Source organism: Mercenaria mercenaria, chromosome 19 (genome assembly GCF_021730395.1).
Source record: "Mercenaria mercenaria strain notata chromosome 19, MADL_Memer_1, whole genome shotgun sequence".
In the NCBI taxonomy this organism is placed as follows: Eukaryota; Metazoa; Mollusca; class Bivalvia; order Venerida; family Veneridae; genus Mercenaria; species Mercenaria mercenaria.
Window position 1 is genome coordinate 29,605,933 of NC_069379.1, and position 21,521 is coordinate 29,627,453.

The 21,521-nt window shown below is 34.1% G+C and overlaps 2 protein-coding genes and 1 long non-coding RNA gene across 3 annotated transcripts in view; all 3 read left to right on the top strand.

Annotated features, from left to right (window-relative positions):
• Positions 1–3,905: 3,905 nt before the first annotated feature.
• LOC128551200 (mucin-like protein) lies at positions 3,906–7,647 on the top strand. Its single transcript, XM_053531820.1, has 8 exons — positions 3,906–4,049; positions 4,419–4,544; positions 5,057–5,182; positions 5,480–5,611; positions 5,821–5,898; positions 6,612–6,782; positions 6,968–7,086; positions 7,558–7,647. Exons 3-7 carry the CDS (start codon positions 5,152–5,154, stop codon positions 7,000–7,002), a joined length of 447 nt encoding a protein of 148 aa, XP_053387795.1. The 5' UTR covers positions 3,906–4,049; positions 4,419–4,544; positions 5,057–5,151; the 3' UTR covers positions 7,003–7,086; positions 7,558–7,647.
• LOC128551201 (uncharacterized) lies at positions 7,648–8,947 on the top strand. Its single transcript, XR_008368697.1, has 3 exons — positions 7,648–7,678; positions 8,487–8,606; positions 8,876–8,947. It is a non-coding gene; the product is annotated as an uncharacterized LOC128551201 (long non-coding RNA).
• Positions 8,948–8,956: 9 nt separating this feature from the next.
• The window catches only part of LOC123541969 (fibrillin-2-like), a 29,759-nt gene continuing 17,194 nt past the window's right edge, over positions 8,957–21,521 (top strand). Inside the window, exons 1-20 of the mRNA XM_053531261.1 lie at positions 8,957–8,999; positions 9,310–9,567; positions 9,824–9,930; positions 10,506–10,662; positions 11,761–11,880; positions 12,326–12,448; positions 12,722–12,979; positions 13,376–13,498; positions 13,688–13,945; positions 14,077–14,183; positions 14,885–15,041; positions 15,581–15,703; positions 16,462–16,719; positions 16,984–17,090; positions 17,366–17,522; positions 18,347–18,604; positions 19,668–19,774; positions 19,994–20,153; positions 20,345–20,461; positions 21,243–21,349. Of these exons, the coding sequence (XP_053387236.1) occupies positions 8,957–8,999; positions 9,310–9,567; positions 9,824–9,930; positions 10,506–10,662; positions 11,761–11,880; positions 12,326–12,448; positions 12,722–12,979; positions 13,376–13,498; positions 13,688–13,945; positions 14,077–14,183; positions 14,885–15,041; positions 15,581–15,703; positions 16,462–16,719; positions 16,984–17,090; positions 17,366–17,522; positions 18,347–18,604; positions 19,668–19,774; positions 19,994–20,153; positions 20,345–20,461; positions 21,243–21,349 (3,105 nt within the window). The remainder of the gene's footprint in view (positions 9,000–9,309; positions 9,568–9,823; positions 9,931–10,505; positions 10,663–11,760; positions 11,881–12,325; positions 12,449–12,721; positions 12,980–13,375; positions 13,499–13,687; positions 13,946–14,076; positions 14,184–14,884; positions 15,042–15,580; positions 15,704–16,461; positions 16,720–16,983; positions 17,091–17,365; positions 17,523–18,346; positions 18,605–19,667; positions 19,775–19,993; positions 20,154–20,344; positions 20,462–21,242; positions 21,350–21,521) is intronic.

Below are 21,521 nucleotides of genomic sequence, written 5' to 3' on the forward strand. Positions count from 1 at the left end.
GCATTGAATATTGAGATGCAATGTCTACATAGCGTAATCTTTTTAGCTCTTGGTACGTCTTCTAGTTAGAAAACACGTTATTCGCGTAATTTACTGGATTTGAAGTTATAATTACCGTCGATATAAAACTTATAAGTGATCTACACAGGCATCGATGTGAAAGATGAGTTTGACGGACTTGATGCGGAAATCCTTGCTCTTTAGACAGGAAACTGCACAACTTAACGGCTGAGCTGAGCAACAAATCAAACAAAATAAGGTCTTACGTTGTGACCCGTTGTCTACGGTTTTGAGGGGACGACGACGATGGAGCGAAAATGCAGAGGTATGAGAAGGAAACGCATTACTAAATTTATAAAAGAGTGGTAACATAAAATTCATTCCTTTTGGGTGTAAAGATTATTACAACATTTTATTGCAGTTTATTTCAAGAATCTGTCATATAGATCTTTCTCTTTCACATAATGATTAAGACGCAAATGGTTATTTGAAAAAAAAAGCCGTCATGAAAAGAAATGTACATAGCGATTCGTTGAATCTTTCTTGAAGATATAGACGAATGTGCTGTCAGCAATGGTGGTTGTGGTCAAAACTGTACAAACACAGACGGAAGTTTTCAATGCTCATGTAACGATGGGTACAAAATTGATAGTAGAGAGAGTAGTGCATGTAAAGGTAAAACAGCTTACATTTAATGCCTATACATTTTGCAATATATCATGAGATGTTTTAAAGTGATTTTAATTGAGACAGAACAGGCCTCTCATACAAATCAATGTCCTTAGCTGGTAAACTATTGCACGCGACTGGTTAAGTTCTACCGTGGAAGACATATATCATTTTTTTTTCACAATTTAAACTATAATAATTAGTACATTCGAAATGATAACTTGCAAAATCTTTTTCAACTGCAAATAATTGTAAAAGACCCTATAGCCACTTTGACACATGTTTCCACCCTAATATGACTGCATAAAATATATTTTAGAATTAACTATGTACATCACATCAGACATCCGTAAGACGTATCGGACTCTATTATCATGAAATATATATATATCCGCTGTTTGCATTATTAAGATCTCCTAAATTTGATTACAGATATAAATGAATGTGAAGACGCGACGCACAATTGTGACCATATATGTAATATAACAGAAGGGCTTTACATGTCAATTGCTACGCGGTTATGAAAACAACAAACTTAATATAACTACAGAGAAATGTCATCAGACGGCAGGTAATACTTCAAGCTCAAATCTCGATTGATCTTCACGAAAAAAATCTATTTCTGAGTCAAATGGGGATACTGCTTTGTTAAAATGTACTTTGAAAAGAATATGTCGATACATGTTGCGAAGAACGCAACTTGGTATTTTGTTAAAAACAGAATCACTTTAAAGCTATTACTCAACAACAAAATACGCCTGTCAATATCAAAGAATATAGGGTTGAAAATCTTTAGGAATCTTCTCATATCTGGAGTAGGAAATTAAACGTTTCTTAGTAATACCCAGATTGAAGCGAGAAGATAATAAATCAATGTTTATTCTAACTAGTGTTTTTTTTCAAATTAACATGTATTTTTTTTCCGTGCAGGAATTTTAAATGTTTCACTACATTTCTTATGTCATTGTGGAGTAAGTAACTTTTTTCCAGATGGAAGCTGCACTAGTTTATGGAGAAAGATGTGTTCAAATGCACATGGTGCCACAAAGAGACAATAACCCGTTTGTTCTGTATGGATGGGATTATGCATAGATTCGGCTGGAATTTACGGTTCAAGGTATATCTTATGTTGACAGCATCAGTACAGTAAGCGAATCTAGGTATTTCAAATTTCCATGGGATAAATCGATTTACTGGAGATTTGATTAAATAATTTTTTGTAAGTGTTAGGGAAGGGCAGAGGAAGCTCGAGATAAACGAGTTTGAAAATATCGCATTTCAACTGTTATCGAATTTGTCAGAAACGGAGGATGTCTTCATGCTGAGTGATGCTAAGATTGCTTGGACAAAAATCATTGCCGTTCTATGATATGAGTTTGAAACTTTGCTTGGTATTTGAGGAAGGCAGAATCCGGCTTACAGAATGTCAATGATTTTACCAATACTGCCCCCTGAATTAATTCCTAAACGGCTACCAGGTTCTTTCTCCACCATTATAAGCTTAACGGTCAATGCGAAACAAAAAAGGGTGAATGTATTACAGTTACGGATACGTTCCAGAATCTAAAACCAACAAATACAAACAGATCTCTCGTTAGTGTCTTATCATTGGTTCGAAGTTTTTCTTCAATCACGCAACAGGATTTATGATTACCGCTATTAATGGTAAAACAAACATTTAAAGCTATCATTGAAAACTTATTTCTCAAATGGTCATAGTTAATTACAACTTGTATCTAAAATTGTCATAATTAAATGTTTCGTTATCCACATATATCTCATGTATGTTTTATATACCTTAAGATATAGACGAGTGCAGTAGAGGTGTATGCCAACAAGACTGTGTAAATACAAATGGCAGTTTTGAGTGTACATGTTTTCCTGGCTACCGTTTAGAAGGTTTAACTACATGTTCAGGTAGGAAAGTTTGCTTTTATTATGTTTTACATTATCCACATATTTCAATATGTGTTTTTTTTTTAATCATTGTTAAAGCAAAATAGTCCTTTTGTCAAAATTTATTGATGCCTATTCATAGTTTATTTCTATTCTGAGTCTGAACACTGTGGCATAAACTTGTTAGATATACCTCTTGATATAGCATTCCCATCAACAGTTGCATCAAGACCATTCTTATTGAAGTAGCAGAATACTTTTATTGTATCTAAAAATGAAAAACAAAATCAATTTATTTCGAGGGCTAAACGCGCGAGATGTTTTTTTTTAATTTACAAATGTATTCACATTTAGACCGTTTCCACTTTCCCGTTTGTTTTTTTAAACATGTAGTAAGTGTAAATTTCATTACAGGACAAGAGTGTGATTGTGATGTTCTTCACTGGGGAGAAAATTGTGCAAACGATTGTGTTTGTACCGGACGAGGAGCGGACAGATGTGACTCAACAAAGGGTTGCATATGTGAATCAGGTTGGTATGGTGACACATGCAATGAAGATATTAACGAATGTGAATATGAAGTCCAGGTATGCGAAGACCCGAGAAAAACTTGTGTTAACAACCTAGGGTCATACAGTTGTGGAAATGTAGAACTGGTTCATGAAAAGTTCAAGGATCCTGCGAAGTAGTTATTTAATTGCAATTTTTGATGCATAATAAGTATGGAATTTTTAAATTTGTCCGTGCGAACGAAATCTGATTAATAGGATCAGATATGATCAAGTTGGCCCACGTGTGTTAAATACAACGGGACTGCATCCTCAAATTAGTAGTGTTTATGGTAGTAAAATTTTGTTGGGTGGCAGTTAGGGGTATATGATATGTCATGTTTGGTTTACCACGCAGTGAAGTAGAATTTCAAAAACAGTGAGGAAATAATTCATTGGTGTTCCAGAAGGTTGTTAGTTCTACGTACAGTATCTTGCAATGAACAATGTTTGAGTGATAATCATGCTGGAATTACTATTTGATATAAAATGGCATCTTATGTGACAACAATGTAGAAACAATGCTATGAAATTGAATTTAGTTTAGAATTATGTTGTGGTTCTCCACTAGAAAATAATTTGATACTCTTTTAAATGTATGTACTTTATTTGTTAGTGTAAGGATAACCTTTGACAAACTTATTATTCTTAAACTGTGTGGTTTTCCACTGAAGAATAATAAAGAAGAAAATCTGGAACTGTATGTTATTATTTGGACATTATAAGTAATACCCTAGTGCCTTAATACCTTTAACATACGTCATATATTTCGGCATTACAATTATCTTAAAACGTGATATGCAAACATTTTAGATACAGATGAATGTTTAGAACCACAGCTGAATAACTGTACACAGGAATGCATAAATACAATCGGAAGTTACTCTTGTGGGTGCAGAAATGGATATACGAAATACGACGAGTATTCATGTAAAGGTAACTGGAAATGATAAAACTAACATTCTTAAGCACCTCGATCGTTTATTGTGAGGATGTAGGTTTTCTTATACATTATAATCAAAGAAAAGGAGCATCAAACGTGGGGACTGTAACCTTTTTGTATCATCAACGTGGTGCATTTAATTGTCATTTTTATGTGATATTGTTTTTGAAAAGGTATTTCGCTGTGTCTTGCTATACAAATTACATGACAAAGCTGGCAATAGTAATATTATTTTTTATTTTTTGCAGACATGAAGACCTATTGCACTTTAATAAATAAATATTTTGCGTTCTACAGTTTCTGATTCATTTCGCGTTTATTTTACACTTAAGATTAGTTTAGTACTTCTCACTTTTATCTAGATATAGACGAATGTGAGCTACGGACATCTTCCTGTGAGCAGAGATGCATCAATAACGAGGGACATTACAGTTGTTTTTGCCACTTTGGATACAGTCTTAACGATGATCGCCGTACATGTTCCAAAAGTAAAAGAGATTAACCAAAGTAGCTACTGTACTGATGTATAATCAATAATTATCCAAATATGGTTATTTCTTCTTTTTTGTTCGCGGTACATGTTAATCTGCTGCAATGGTTAGGGACACATGGAATAAGGGAGAACATTTGTTTTCTCTTTTTGTGTTCTCCCTGGTATGATTGGCATTTCAGGATTAGAATATATGTATGATTTTGGTTATTAGTTGCTTGCCACATACTGTTGTTATATATCAGGCATCGTTTTATGCCATGTTTTATTAATTGAATGTGTACACTTTTACTAAATAAAATCTATCTAATCTATCTATCTATTGATGTTACGAGAGAAGAAAGAATCCTGCAAATGTTGCAAAAGGGTATTTGATTAAGACATTGAAAATGTCTTATTAAAACTTATATAGTAAGCTGAATTTATTTCAAATTATACTCAATTTGTTATAATGTATATTGAGAATTAGGTCTGCCATCACAATAAATACAAGCGATGTTCTTCTTTTAGTTTCAGATCCATGCTTATCCATCAATAATCTCACCTGTTCACATTTTTGCCAACTAGTAGACGAAAATGCTGAATGCGGCTGCAAAAGCGGCTTCATGATTGAATCCGATCTTCAGACATGCACAGGTAAAGTCTTGACATAGTTAAGGCAAAATACTGAAAACACTTATTTTGATCTTTTGAAATCATTTATAGGTCTGTAATTGAATAATTAAGGAAAATTGCACAATACTGACAAAATGATGATCGGTAACTCCCCGATAGAGATTTATAAACATAATTTTATTAGTTTTAACGAAACCTGTAGTATATTGTCAGATGGTAAATTGAACCACAGTCACTGTCATTTTTTCTAAAATAAACAGCACGCACTACATTATTTGGAAGTTGACAATTTTTTAATTTTTTGTCTATAATTTTAAGATATAAACGAATGTGTCGAAGATGGCCAAAATAAATGCCTCGGGGACGCCACATGTATAAATACAGAGGGTTCTTTCCTTTGTGAATGTCCAGATGGAAAACAGCTAGAGAATGACGGACGTACTTGCTCAGGTTTGAAACTAATAAAATGTAGCAATGATATTTTACACTGTGAATGTCTAAATATAGTTACATTTGTAGATGGGAGGTATTTTTGGTTAATAATAAATGAATATATTTTCCTTTAAAGAAAACCTTGTATCTATTCCATGTTCAGTAAAATATAAAGTAAAATAAGAGATTTGTATCATATTGCCAATACACAATATGTTTAATTTTAGAATGTGATAACTATCACTATGGAAGAAACTGCCAGTATACATGTAGTTGCTTAAATGGTGTATGCGACAAGAGAACAGGTAAGATCAAAGTATCAAAAGTTTGTAAATTGACAAACACAAACACTTCCTAGTCTGTAAAGGTTACACGTGTCAGATAACACTACAGGATCGAAGTAGACATTGCACATTGAATTCTGTGCTAGCTCGATCAAATAACATGTAGGATATTAACTAGAAATATAATAAGATTCAGTGTACAATGTACTTACGACATAAAATTGGCTAATACAACCTAATACAACGTATGTTGGTGATAGTTAGTTCAGACAATGTACAAACGGAAGTAAGTGTACTAACCTTTATACATATGGTGTATATTAATGTGCAAGTGATGGTGTTTTTATTTGTCTATGTATCGTTTTAGTTTGTAGAAGCTCAATAGAAGCTAAGGAGTGCGCATGTGCCAGACAGTATAGTTCCTATTTTTTCCACTACCAGTGATGCTTAGAAAGTCCCTACATGACCTATATTATGATTTATCACCTTTAAGTATCAGTAAACTTTGTAAACGGTATCCGTGTCGTTTTGTTTAAAGCAGTATTTTGGTCTAAATTTAATTTATTTGGCAGCCGTAGAAGTTGATGCGCCACTTACCTATATACCTTAAGTAATTGGCAACATGTGTTCACTTTATTTTAGTTTTTTTATCCGCTAATTCTATTAAACATTGTATTAACTTTGCATTTATTTATCTCAATAGCTTATAAATATTTTAAAAATGTACATCTCAGGTTGTGTTTGTGATCCTGGATGGGCCGGCACATTTTGCGACATTGACATTGATGAATGTTCCACAGAACAAGTTGTGTGTCAGATGGAAAATTCCGTTTGTGTAAATATACTTGGCAGCGCCATATGTTCTTGTGAGATAGGATACCAAAATAACTCTGGAGTTTGTCAAGGTGAATGAAATTTCCGTGGTATAATTGAACAGTGTAAAATATTTTGTTTTATGCGTATAAACTATTTACTTTTCATGTCTATGCACAAAATCTTTGAATAGGGCCTTACGAACTTTGCCTTCAGATTGCATTATTTTTTTTTGACTAATCTGACAGTCTACATATCATCTTGATATTCCCAGCAGATATTGACGAGTGTGATGCTGTAAAAGCGCAATGAATGTGATCAGATCTGTACTAACACTGAAGTGGAGTTACACCTGTTCTTGTCAACATGGTTTTGTATTCGATGGAGAATGCACAGGTACTACATTGCCATTACTGTATGCAATGTATCAATCTAGTATTTTAACGCAGAGTAGCTTTAATTTCTCTCTATATGTATTTGAAAATGAAATATAAAAAACTGTTCATACCATACATATAAATGCAACAGGACCAGGATTTGTGTACTGTGATTGGGAACATGCAATTTGGCCAGTAATGTATACTATGCTGTGCTATTTCGTGGTAAAACAGAAACAAAGGTCTATTAAATTGTTAACTGAAAAATATTCCCACTTGTATTTTGTCAGCTAATATTGTGTTATATGTTCGCTAATGGTCGCGGATATATGCCACTCGCGATCTCAAGATATCGTGAATATTAATTTGCCACATGTCAAAAGCACAACCACGTTTGACGATTTTTGAACACCAAAATAGGCCTGCCTTCATATACCGTTCGTGGAAATTACACAATGCAAAATATTTAAAGACAGTTATTGCATCTTAGATGTAGATGAATGCGCTGGACATCACGACTGCGATCAGATTTGTGAAAACACTATAGGAAGCTATCGCTGTTCCTGTGAGGACGGGTATAGCTTAACTTGAGAACAGGAAAATTTGTACACGTACGTTATTTGATTTGCCTCCTAGCTGATTATATTCATCTGTGTGTTTGAGTTGCACACATACCGTGTATTTCATATTTGGTGTACTTATTGGGAAATAAGAATATGAAATACATGTCCTTTCGTGTACAATAAGACTTAAATGATCACAGACACTTGGGGGTCAGCGCTCCTCCCTCTCATAATCCTACCTTTCCACATTTCGCCTTTTAAAACAAACTGAGCATTTTTCTCGATCATACAACAACTTTTGTTACAATTAACATTTTGAAATACTCATATATTCTATCAATGCTCAGAACAGCATTAACAATTACGGCAGGCGTTTCAACCTGTCTGGGGTCGGATAGAGGGGAGGGGCTTGCTTGACTACAGGTGTGTGGAATTGATAACAGTTAACTAAGATTGCTTTCGTCGATTTAGAGTACGTTTTAAAGGTCGTAACCTTTTGTTTATGCTGTGGCTCCCACACTCGTGTTAAGAATACCGCTTTCACATATTTATTTGTCAAAGCCTGACAATTGTTTTACATGCTTGACAGTATAGACAGTATAATTGAACCTTACTTTTGTTACAAAGGCTTACGGCAGTATGTGTATATAAATGTTGATGTACAATATTGCAAATATTGTTTTTTAACAATTTTTATCATGAATATCATTTTTATGGACACCAGCATTATCTGTTTAAAAATTAAAAAAATAAAGGTTTTCCAAACTTAAATAACCCCCCAAACGTTTTAGTATGGATCGCATGAGTTTGGTTAATTGTGAATATATTAACATCCGTGCATGTTGATAAATTTTAGCGGAGCACGAATGCAATGAAGAACAGAATACTACTTGTCCGCTACATTCCTCCTGTTTTGTGAATAATGACGTGGTAAACTGCACGTGTTTGAATGGCTATCAAGGAGATAATTGCATCGGTAAGACCTTATTTATTTTATTTCATCGTACTATTTATTACAATTATGTGTTTAAGTTCAAAATGTTTTTGTTTCATGCTTTTGTCGGGTTTAACGTCGAACCGACAATACCGTAGGTCATATGGCGACATTCCAGCTTTGATGGTGAAATTAGACCCAAGTTGCCCTTCCTTGTATCTGTTACCTTATTGAACCGAAATATTTCCAAACACTTGTTTGTCTTATCTGCAACATTATGTTATCTTTCTTTTCTAATGTTCGTTAATCAGACATTGACGAGTGCATATCGGATGGTGATTTGTGCTCCCACAACTGCTTAAACACAGATGGAAGCTTCAGTTTGCAGCTGAATGGCGGCTTTTCTCCTGCTTGAAGATGCCTCTCTTGACAAAGGTAATAAGGTTTGACAAAAAAAATAAAATCCATAAAATACACACTGTATTTAATTGATTCTTTTGCATTCTCCTATTAAAGTTTACAAAAAGGTCAGAAGTATGGCATGTACTAATGTGTTTTCAGGAAAGAAAAATAAATCATTTCTAGCTGAATGTGATGAATAGCATTTTGTTTGTGACCGTTTGTTCGAGTAATTTATGTTCAAATGCTATATATAGCGTGAATATCAATCAACGGTATTGTTTATTCTGATTTATGATAAAATACTACATAGGACAGCCATGATTGTAAAGCAATAATATTTTAGAATGCAGCATTTGGAAGTATGGTGATAATTGTGACAAAGCTTGCTCTTGTAACCAGCTGAACACTGAAACATGTGATTCCGTAACTGGGAAATGTGCCTGTAAACCGGGGTGGACAGGCGTAACTTGTGGTGAGGACATAGACGAATGTTCCAATGTTAGCGTATGTCCAAACAACTCCGTTTGTAGTAACATAAACGGAAGTTACAATTGCAAATGTCTAAAGGGCTACTTTAAAACTGGCAGCAGGGAATGTGAAGGTAAATAAACTGAAAGGCAATTGCAAAAAAAAAAATATCTGACAAAATTTAGTTTTCGCTTTCCTACTTTTCATATTATATAAATTATTAGTACGGATCATGACAGAAATGCTCCGTAATTAACATGAAATCTTTAAGAGCATGCTGAAGCAAACTGTGTTTCAATAATTGGTAACAGCTGTAAATCAATGCTATTCATGTTAACTCAAAATGCATTTTACATATAGAAAACAGGGTTATATTACTTTTCTTTCAGAATGCGATTTTCGTAATTTTGGTGATAACTGTCTCGGTGATTGCTTATGTAATTTTGAGAATACAAAAGATTGTAATCATACGACTGGTGAATGTATGTGCAATCAGGTAATGGTTTTAACAGAAAATGTATACAGTTGAAATGATTAGCGACTGATGTAACCTACATCATGACGTTGTTCTAAGCGACGGCAAATTGGTTTTTATATAAACTTAAGATAAAAAAATATACATCAACACTGATTTTACACCGAAGGTGTGTATTTTGAGTCGGGGTATATTAAAATCGAGAACTACATTCAATATTGTGTGTTCGAAAAATGTTTTTTAAAAATAACACAAGAACACATGCTCCACAACCGGAGAAGTCTTAACAGTCTTCACAGCCATTAATAAACTGGCGTTAATAGGCGGGAGGAGGATTACACATATCATTTCCTCTTATGAAAAGATTTAGTCCGATCTATTTTAATGATTTTTGTTAGTTTGATTTTATATTTTTAAAGGATCTTCCTGAAACTTTGATTAACCTTCTGAACAGATCTTAACATCTGTCAAACAGTCTGCAATTAATTTGCTTAGCTATGTATTCAACATTCAAAGGATGTACATTTCATTGGAATTCTGGAGAAGGCACTCATCCAAAGCATTGTTTTGATTTATTTTCTGCAATTTAACTTAAGGGGTGGACCGGAGACGAATGCATGGTCGATATAAATGAATGCGCAGACTCTACCAGTATCTGTGAAGTAAAACCGTACTCAATGTGTGTGAACACCAATGGTTCCTTTACTTGCGACTGTGTTGTCGGTTTTTTAGACAAAAACAACACATGTGAAGGTGAAACATTTTATCAAACTTTAGATTGTTGATACATAGATATCAAAATGTATTAAACTACTTGTGATATTGTAAGTCTTTTGTTTATGTTGCTTTGTGAGTAAGTTACCTTTTAATCTACTGAAGATGCATTACATGTTTCCAATTGAAAATAGTGACGTTCATTTGGCATGAACAGCAAAAGGAAAGGAGCCAAAATTACAACAACGTTTTAAGTGATAACGGGCCGCTGGCGTCCGTGTATGGTCAGGGAAAACGTTCCTTTGATGACATTGCAGTTGTTATATCTAGTGAACAGAATTGCCGGGTAGCTGATGTTAATGTTAAATTCAACAAAATATGCGCTATTTCTAATACGTTTATGTATACAAAAGCAAAAGAAACATAATGTTAATATAAGAAATGTGTCTTTGTCCGGGGTTTGTGCGAAATGAAAGACAGAACAATAGCATAAATTGCTAATGCGATCCATGGATTTGTCGATCCTAATCTGTTGTTCATTTTGCATGAACTCCAAAAATGATATTACATTTTCATACCCCGTATATTTCCATTGACCTTTCGTTCTATTATTTTCAATTGAAAGTTTTGACATCCATCTGATATGAACATCGAAAGTAAAGGCGCCAACGTTACGACAACGGCGCTTAATAATTTTGTCGAAGACGTATGCGTTTAGTCAGGGAAGCTTTACTTAGATATCGTCGTAGTTGTTCCGTATTTTGAACAGAATGACCAGAAAGCTGATTATGTCATTCATTTTATATGAACACTGTGAATCATTGAAAGTTCCATGCGCCCTGCCGTATGAATACATCTGTTGTTGTCTGTTAATAATATTCTAGTACTTATAACATGTGTTAATGTTGAGTTCTGCTCAACCCCGTGGCTACATGGCGTGGACGGTAGCTTGCATTTCCGCTTCAGTCTATGAACAGTCTAAATCAAACCGAATATGCAAAATCTTAGTTCATGTCGTGTTTGGCAACCTGTGGTTTACCACATTTACAATTTATTTTAGTAATAAGCTACGTAATGTTTGTGCTTATTCTATGATGAAATTCAGTGTTAAATAGATATGGCCTTCGTGTATTCCAGATATCAATGAATGCTTAGACGAAAACGTAAACAACTGTCATCAAATTTGTGCCAACATCCCTGGTAGTTTCATGTGCTCGTGTTCAACAGGCTTTAGCATGGAAAATGAAACATGCCTAGGTAAATTAGAAATCAGTTCTCTATCAATGACTTTATATTCCTTATCTGAGACAATTAAACTTTATGGGAAAACTAGACAACCTCTGATCTGGTCGTTATCATAGGTTTGACGCCGTGTGGGAGTGAAATAAAGCCATTACATAAATTTTGTATTTGAGGTTGAAGTCGTTTCATGTATAGGAGACGATGGTGGAACTAATTTGGTCTATGATAGTTAAAAAGAGAGCAGAAAATGACGTTGCAGCAAGAAAAGCTTACATTTGGTAAAATGAGTATTACATTTGAGTCTTCTCACATTCCATTTTAGATTATAAAACTCGTTGGACAAAACAAAGCCTCGCATTCTATCATCTTATTCAGATCGTTCAACAAAGTCGGTATGAAAAGACATTTATGTAATAGCCTCTATATAAAAATACAAAACTAAAAAAATACATAATTTTAGACATTGACGAATGTACAGAGAACATATCCGGTTGTGAACAGAATTGTAGTAACACTGTAGGCAGCTATATTTGTTCATGCGACACAGGATTTAATCTGTCCGTGGACGGAATATCTTGTGAACGTTAGTAATATGAAACTATCCGAAATTCCATTTAACTTAACTTAAATGCATTCTTCCTGATTATCTTAAGTTCAATTACATACTTATTTCGAAAACAAAATTGCAGAAACTAGAACTAATCAATACAACCACTTTTGTAGCTAGGTTTAAGCTAATTTACATTAAAACGAAATCGACAACTAAAGATAAAAGTCCTAACCCACTAGAGTCTGTATACATTACATGCATTAGAAATTGACCTGATTTTTATCATTACCTATACAACTATTTCAGCCTGTGACATGTGGTCATTTGGTCTTAGCTGTGCATCAAACTGTACTTGTTTGCCCGAAAACACTGACAAATGTGATGCGACGTCAGGCCTTTGTTTATGTAAAACTGGCTGGAATGGAACAAAATGTGAAAGTGATATTAATGAATGTGAGAATGAAACTGTGTGTCCTGATAACTCAATTTGTAACAATCTCGACGGAAGTTTTGATTGCATCTGCAAAGACGGCTTCAATGAAACGGATTTAGGAGAGTGCAAAGGTAGGGCGTTTAATCACTTATTGTTAGGTCAATAATGAACATTTCTTCTCCTAGTTTCTTTAACATAAACAATGGTCTGAAAAAAAAGCAGAAAGAAGTATTATTCTATAAATATGGTTTTCAAATCAGCGATTATATGTACACCACGTAAAGGCTTGCTGTGTACATCTCTGTCTTTGTCCATTTTACTAACGTAAAGTATTTTCTTCATCTAAATAAATAATCCATTTTAGATGAAACAATCCGAATACAATATTATTACGTAAGTTTCTATTCTGTATCTTTAAACGCTCTTTAAAACACATCGATCAACTTTGAAATTCATCTTAAAAAGAATAACCCTGTTTTCTCATTAAATTATCATCTGTGCTCAAATAGTATATTGATTTATAACAGATATCGATGAATGCTCCACAAGTATACACAGATGCAATCAAAACTGTACAAATACGCAGGGAAGCTACGCATGTGGTTGTCTACGTGGATTCTTCCTTAAAGATGACAATATAACGTGTGAAGGTAAAATCATACAAAATTGCATAATGATACGATAGATTTCCACCGCATTTTATGCACATGTACTTCTTCTGTCTTTCATCATTATAATATTGTAATGTTGACAAATTAAATTTATCCTTATATCTAGACAGTTACATTATTCAAATATTGCTAACAAGGAAAAGTATATTTTCCAACGTGTACTTACAGTATGTGAGTCATGGTCGTTTGGTATCAACTGCGAATCGAAATGCACATGTAACGTATCAAACAGTGTCAGTTGTGACGCAAAGACAGGACAGTGTGTATGCAACAGTGGATGGAGTGGTGTATCGTGTAGTGATGATATAAATGAATGTTTGAATGAAACCTCCTGTCCTTCCAACGCGTATTGTACAAACTACAACGGGACTTACGAATGTACTTGCTACTCAGGTTATTATGAATCGACAGATCGACAATGTCAAGGTACGTACAGGGAATTCAAGGCCGGACGTGTGAAAAAAAAATGACTTAGCTGGCTCGAAATTCAATGTATTACTCTGTAGTCCCATTTCATTTATGTGTTAATAACCTGAATATTCTTATTTATTTTTCAGTTTGTAACAACGACAGCTTTGGAACGAACTGTAGTGAATCCTGCACTTGTAAAGCCGAGAATACTGAATCATGTCACCATGTGAACGGCAGATGTTCCTGCAAACTTGTAAACATGATCACATATGTTTTAATTTAATATACGCATTTTTGAACAGATAAATGATGTTGTATTGACTGAGACAATTTTCTTATATTCTCTGATTACTCCCCATATTTGCATTAATTGTTAATTATGAATATTTTGCCGAAAAACCAAACAAATATACGTCTATAAATTTAAAGAAAGAACTTAATATATATATATAGAAAGTATTCTGATACAATCTGTTAAAGCAGATGAACACCATTAGGAACTTAATAATACTTTTCATCGTGTTTCTATGATATCAGTGACTTGTAGTACCAATATTTTAACCTCTGAAAACATAATTTCTAAAATTATGCATGGCTTGATTGTTTATCATCCATATCAACTTTCGCAGTTTTCCTTGGTTGGATTTAACATCGCACCGACACATGATAGGTCATATGGTGACTTTCCTTAATGGTGGAGGAAGACCCCAGGTGCCCCTCCGTGCATTATTTCATCACGAGCGGGCACCTCCGTAAGCCAGCTGGATGGCTTCCTCACATGAAGAATTCAACGCCCCGAGAGAGGCTCGAACCCACATCGATGAAGGGCAAGTGATTTGAAGTCAGCGACCTTAACCACTCGGCCACGGAGGCCCTTCGTAGTTTTATGCAACTTATTTCGTATACATATAAATTTTTGCTCTTATTGGTACAATCAATTATGTTACATTACAGGGTTGGGAAGATGAAAACTGTACTAGTGACAAAGATGAATGCGAAAATGATGAAACGTGTCTGGATAAACCAGATTCAACTTGCAATAACACGATTGGCTCTTTCACATGTGTTTGCAATAATGGATACCGTGAACAAGATGATGTATCGTGTCAAGGTTATACGTTTGCTTGTTTTAGTAAATTTTATAAAATTCGTAAGAAGACCTTTAGAAGCATAGAATGCAATCGAATAGAATAATAGCAGAATAGGATTTGATTGAGTCTAATCATAAAAGAAAATGAAAATATCCAACCCAACTCCCAGCACCGGCTAAAGCGGAACTCTGTTATTGAACTGACTCCATGATTCCAAAGGAGCATAAAATATAACAACACTGAATCTTAGTTACAGCCGCCACACAGCACGAAAACAAATGACTTACTGCTGTGATAGTTAATAAAAATCTGTAAAAGATCCTTTGGAAGCGTAGAATGCAACCAAGCAGAACAATAGCGTACCCGGTTTGATTGAGTCTGTCCACACATTTCACTGCTAATGGATAGAACTTTATAGAAGGTTTAGTTCAATTTAAGTCTACTTTTGATACTTCCGTCAGGTCTGAATATAAATAATATTGCCACTCGGTTAACCATCTTCGTTTATATTGAGTTGAGCTATGTGTTTTATTTTTGTGTTGTTATATTTCCATTCAAGACATTGACGAATGCAACGAGAATATTGACGCTTGCTCACAAAATTGTACAAATACAGTTGGAAGCTTTGATTGTAGCTGCGAAGTTGGTTACTTCCTAGAAGACGATAATATGACATGCCAAGGTAGATTATTAAATTGGGTCTCCCACATGTAGTGGGGTGGAAATATTGATTTAATGTCGTAATTGCCCCTGATTCGTCACACTCAATGATGTTTTGCCATTGTCCACATATAAGTTTGCGGCATTCCAACAAACTTACTTGAAAGTTCAGCCCCTCGCCTTATTTTGCATGTTTCCGACATGTTGCGGTTCAGTTTTTTTTTCTGTGAAGTTTTAGCCTTTATGCTGTCGTAGTTTATCTTGTCCACGAAACTGCTCCAAGTTGATAGTTGCCAATCGTATTTGTGGATATATTTGGTATATTCCACTTTATAAATTTTCACCAACCCTTACAGGATTCATCAGTGCCAAGCTTTGCATATCGCCGCCATGTTCCGGTTTAGTGGTTTCAGTCGAGTTATAACACTTGCTTTGTTAAATGTTTTGATTCCTGAACTACTTCTCCTTAACATCTGGTGGGAATTCCACTGAACTTGCAGGGAATGATCAGTACCAAGCCTATTTTTGTACATACAGCGTTTAAGTGATATAGTTTATTAATCGCTGAAGTTATAGCCCGTAATATGTGTGCTTTTTCAATGACAGTATCTTAAGTTGTGTGATACATAGTTTGTCGTGAGGGTAAACATTTTTTAATCAACTACCTACTGATATACACATGCATAGTTATCATTAAAACCATAACTACTATCAGTACGAAAGTCGAATCCTAATTTTTCCGATCACGTCACTAGCTATACCGATACAACCTGCTTTCAGAATGCGTAAAATGGACATTTGGTGAAAATTGTCAGTCTGACTGCAGTTGCAACAAGACAAACACAGGAAATTGCGATTTCAAAACAGGGAAGTGTTCTTGCATAATGGGCTGGAATGGAACCAACTGTGAAGATGATATCAATGAATGCGAAAATGAAACAGCCTGTCCCGAAAATTCTATGTGTTACAACTCCATTGGAAGCTATGAATGTATTTGCAATAGTGGCTACAGACTTTCGAATACTGGGAACTGTGATGGTTAGTAATTAACAAAATCAACACATTAATTTTAATTTCAGGGTAGCTCTACAACAATTTGCAAAAAAAAATAATGAAAATATTTTATATGAAATACTTACGATTAGTCCGTAGATACTATATCTTAATTTTTGCTACTGAAACACCTTTGTATCTTGGTTTAGTTGAATCTGAATTACATTTTATTCACAAATGTTTGATATTTAAAATACGTAGTAAACGTATTATTCAACATGATGTTTTATTAGTACTTGTACACCTCAGTATGTACGGATGGAACTTTCGGGTATAATTGTAGTGAAGATTGTGAATGCAGTCAACAAAATACGCAGTCTTGCAATCACGTGACTGGCAACTGTACCTGCAAGAAGGTTTGTATAATTATTATTATGCAATTTCTATTTTAAAAATCAGAAGTATAGAGACTAGTATGCATAGATAAGTGTTATATGTTCACATCTCGCTTAAATTGATCTGAATTAAAATGGATGACCGCTCAAATTCCATGATAAGTTTTCAATATTCGAAGAAGGTAATATGTACGCCAGAGGTAAATGGCCGCGGGCTCCTTTCAATTATCCTGGTCGGGTTTTGGGTTGATCATTTTATTTCGTTCATATCACTTAATATGTTTTACAAATGTTAGGGTTGGATGGGCGTCTTTTGTTCCGAAGATATAGACGAATGTGAAGAAAACGTAACTTTGTGTCAGAGCAAGGTGAATTCAACCTGTGAGAACACAAATGGGTCGTACAATTGTCGTTGCAACTATGGATTACGTGATCAAGGGAATATGTGTACGGGTAAGAAGACTAATCTTATAAACTGATTCTACTAAGAAGTCCGTCTTTAGTATTTATTTTTACACGACATAACCATCTTTACGAATTGAAGATTTATTTATCAATTTATCAAATATAAAGACTTCCGAATAAATTTGTAGTCTGTATAACATAATAATTATTTTAATGGTCATTTTTCCTAGCATAAAGTGTGAAACCGAAGGATTAATCTGACTAAAATCGTCTCTTCAATAATGGTACGATTGAGGAGTCTGAAGTCACTTTCACGTCCCCTTTCAAAAAACCAATCAACGCCTTGCTTTCAAGTTTTTGAAAGTGAAAGAAATAGTCCAAATTTTTAAGTGTGAATAAATAGCACGCAATTACAATTACTATAACTAGGAGTTTGAGGGTTAATCGGTAAAATATATATGCAGGTTAGATCTCTTGAAGAAATCAAGGTTGGCCATTTCACGCCTCGGTTCCATATTATGAACGCGATTTTGAAGATAAATAATGACGGATTATAGTGTACGAGAAGATCGAGATTTTAATATAATTGAACAGAACATTTGAAAGCTCAAATGGGCGGTCGAGCTTACATTAATTCTTCAGCGAGCGATTTCATGGGCTGAGCTTTAAATACCGTTTTCTGAAATCCAATACATTGCGAAAGCAGTGATAAACTACTGGTCTTCATATACGAGGAGTCGAGCTTTTAATCAGATTGCCTAAGGATAAGATAAAGTTCTTTAACATGGTATTTTTTCATACGTTTGACTTGTTCCGTAATAATATTGATGCAAATTGCAATGCACTATATAAAATGAGTTCATCTATTCCAGATTGTGATATATGGGAATATGGAGAGGATTGTCAATTTAATTGTACATGCAACATTTCAAATTCTGAGTACTGTAACCCAGTGACAGGAGATTGCAAGTGCTTACCGGAATGGAACGGGACTGGCTGTGAAGATGACGTCGATGAATGCGACGAGGAAGATATTTGCCCAGTCCATTCATCGTGTGAAAACACGTTTGGAAGTTTTGAATGCAGATGCAATAATGGCTATGTTAGAACGGAATCTAAGTTATGCCAAGGTATCACATTGTGTGGGTAACATCTTTAAACGGGCGTTTATAGTAATTTCTCAACCGTCATGTGTGTGGACATTTTCTTGTCCTGGCTAAAACAGTGTAATCCCGAGTTTGATATATGTTAAACATTGCCTAAGAAGTTGTCGCATTCTCTTAGAACATTGCATTCGTCAGTGGCCATAAGTTATCCAGACAGTTTGCGGTTTTCTTTCAGATAGAATATACCATGTTCACAATACCTTGTTGACATTTTGTCTGGTCAGGCGCCTGCGAATGCAATTCTTAATAAGTCTCGGGCCCATGCTTAAAGGGTAATAAAGGAAGCTGATTTACCGCTTTACAATTATGATTTACTGGCTATAATATAATTATTTTACAGAATTCTTCATATGAGGAAGTCATCCAGCTTGTTTACGGAATGTTGGTGGTTCTACCCAGGCGCCCGCTCGTGATGAAATAATGCACGGAGGGGCACCTGGGGTATTCCTTCACCATTAAAGCTGGAAAGTCGCCATATATATAATCACATGATTATGATATGCACTATAAAGAATTCTAGGTCTACTTTCTTGTCAGGTGGCATTTGTGTGTTCCAAAATGTTGCACGTTTTTGTTTTGTTAATATCCTTTTTCTACATTTTATGATTTTATATTAACGTTGGGTTTATCTTACACTTTGTTCGTGTAACCATTACAAAAGTGCATGTCATTATGAATCAAATGTAATGTTACAATGAGTAGATGCTCTTGTTTTGGGTATATGTTAACAAAATATGTTAAATTGCAATGTAAACTTCAGTTAACATATTTCTATTAATTTATTTTCTTTTATCCGGCAAAGTCCCTAAACTAATTTGTTCTAGAAAGTATAAAATAACTCTTAACATTTCACAATAATCTGTTCTTTTGAATGACTTTTTTTCTAAATGTACCACGAATGTTTGCCATGCAATGCTTTCTCAACACTGTCTTACATCAGTTGAAACAATTGTACAGTACATTTTTATTTAGTACATATATTTCAATTCATTGCAATAAGAAGGTAATAAAATGAATTGGGTTTCAGAATGTGATGGGAGATATTTTGGAGACAACTGCAGCGAGGAATGCATATGTGATTTTGATCATACAGACAAATGTCATCATGTTTCAGGCAATTGCTCATGCAGTCCAGTAAGTATTTAATCAGCTTTAAAAGATAATAATCAATCACCATCGTTTTATTAAGCAAGACACAGGGAACGAAACACACGTCCTAATCATATTATATATTTAGAAAAAGAGTTGTAAGCTTTTCTTAACAACTGCATACTTATCTAAATCGTTCTTCAGTAATGGTACAGTAAAATGTTATTTTATTCTTTACTTTAAAATGTACAATTTACTTTTAAGGGATGGACAGGCGATATCTGCTCTAATGACGTAGATGAATGTCATGAAAATAACACTATTTGCGATATGAAAAGTAACTCTACATGTAATAATACGATTGGTTCGTTTGAATGTTCATGTACTGATGGATTCCGTGAATCACAAAATGAAACATGCTCAGGTATGAAAAGATGAATGTAAATATACCTTCAAAATATCTAAATAAACAATTATTACATAACAATTTAGCATTAAATAGATAATCCAAGTAAACGGTAACTGGAATTTAATTGAATAAAATATCGTAAGAAACAATTCCTATTATGTAACTAAAACCTTAAATATTAACCAGTTTAATTTTGCCTCAAATAGATGTTGATGAATGTAGAGAAGGAGGCCACGATTGTTTACAGAAGTGCGTGAACACTATCGGAGGATATGTATGTGAATGTTTTACTGGGTATCAAGGGAGTGGCAATAATTGCACAGGTTTGTTCATTACGTGTGATTACAGTAAGTTTGTTAGTTTGAACAACTTTTTTTGACACAAAATATACAAGTGTATGTTTTTATGTATTATACCATATTTTAAGGCTTTCTACAGCATTGCTTATGTGTACCAGTATGCTTTATATCAAAGGAAAATAAAAGAACGCTAAAACCCAAGGTTATAACTTTTATAACTACGTATTTAGAATGATATTGTATTTTGTGACGGGAATTCTTTAAAGTATTAGTCATATGAAACAGTGTAAAAATAATTCTACAGATAAATATCGTTATATCGAAATTTTGTGTAAAGACTGTAATTTACTTGTAGTTGTGAAAGTATAGCCTAGTCTTTAATTCAAAATGCATTGTACTGATTTCATTTATTAAATCGCTAATCTATAGTTGGTCATTTTAAGTCAGTTTTTAAAACAGAATATTATAATAATATTTTAATATTTCTGATACAAATGTAGCTCGCCCCCAGTAAACTAATGAGTATAGTTTGTGTAAGATAATTTAATATTATGTCGATTGGTTTTTGTACAAAAATGTGAACTACCGTTTAAATTTGCTTTGTATTTCCTTCAAGATGATAAATCAAGAGTTCCATCAAACAAGCCGTTCTTTTGGAATTAGTGACATCCCGTATGTATAATAAAACAAGACAATTTATATATGTACGATACAGAAATATAGGTGGTTTTAGAACACGATTCATCATATTGGCGTTAAGATAAAGGCGATCTTATGAAGTTATGGCTTTAAACATTCATTTCAGTTTGTAGTGATGGCACGTATGGAACGAACTGTAGTGAAATATGTCCTTGTGTCGTCGAGAACACCGTCTCATGTCACCATGTGAATGGCAGTTGTGCCTGCATAATCGTAAACATTATCATAAATATTGAAATTGTCATGTTTATTTCTTCTTAACAGATTAATGACAATATTGTACAGTGACTTGATACCTGTTAATTATTAATGTTGTATTTTAAAAGAAATACTAACATAGTGTAGAATATATATTAGAGGTGTACTGGTAAGGAACCCAGGCAAT

Bases quoted from the DNA above. Each gene is read 5' to 3' on its own strand.
- LOC128551200 (XM_053531820.1), top strand. From the start codon at position 5,152: ATGATTGAATCCGATCTTCAGACATGCACAG. The intron at 5,612-5,820 runs GTTTGAAACTAA...GTTTAATTTTAG, and splicing joins TGACGGACGTACTTGCTCAG to AATGTGATAACTATCACTAT. The intron at 5,899-6,611 runs GTAAGATCAAAG...TGTACATCTCAG, and splicing joins TGTATGCGACAAGAGAACAG to GTTGTGTTTGTGATCCTGGA.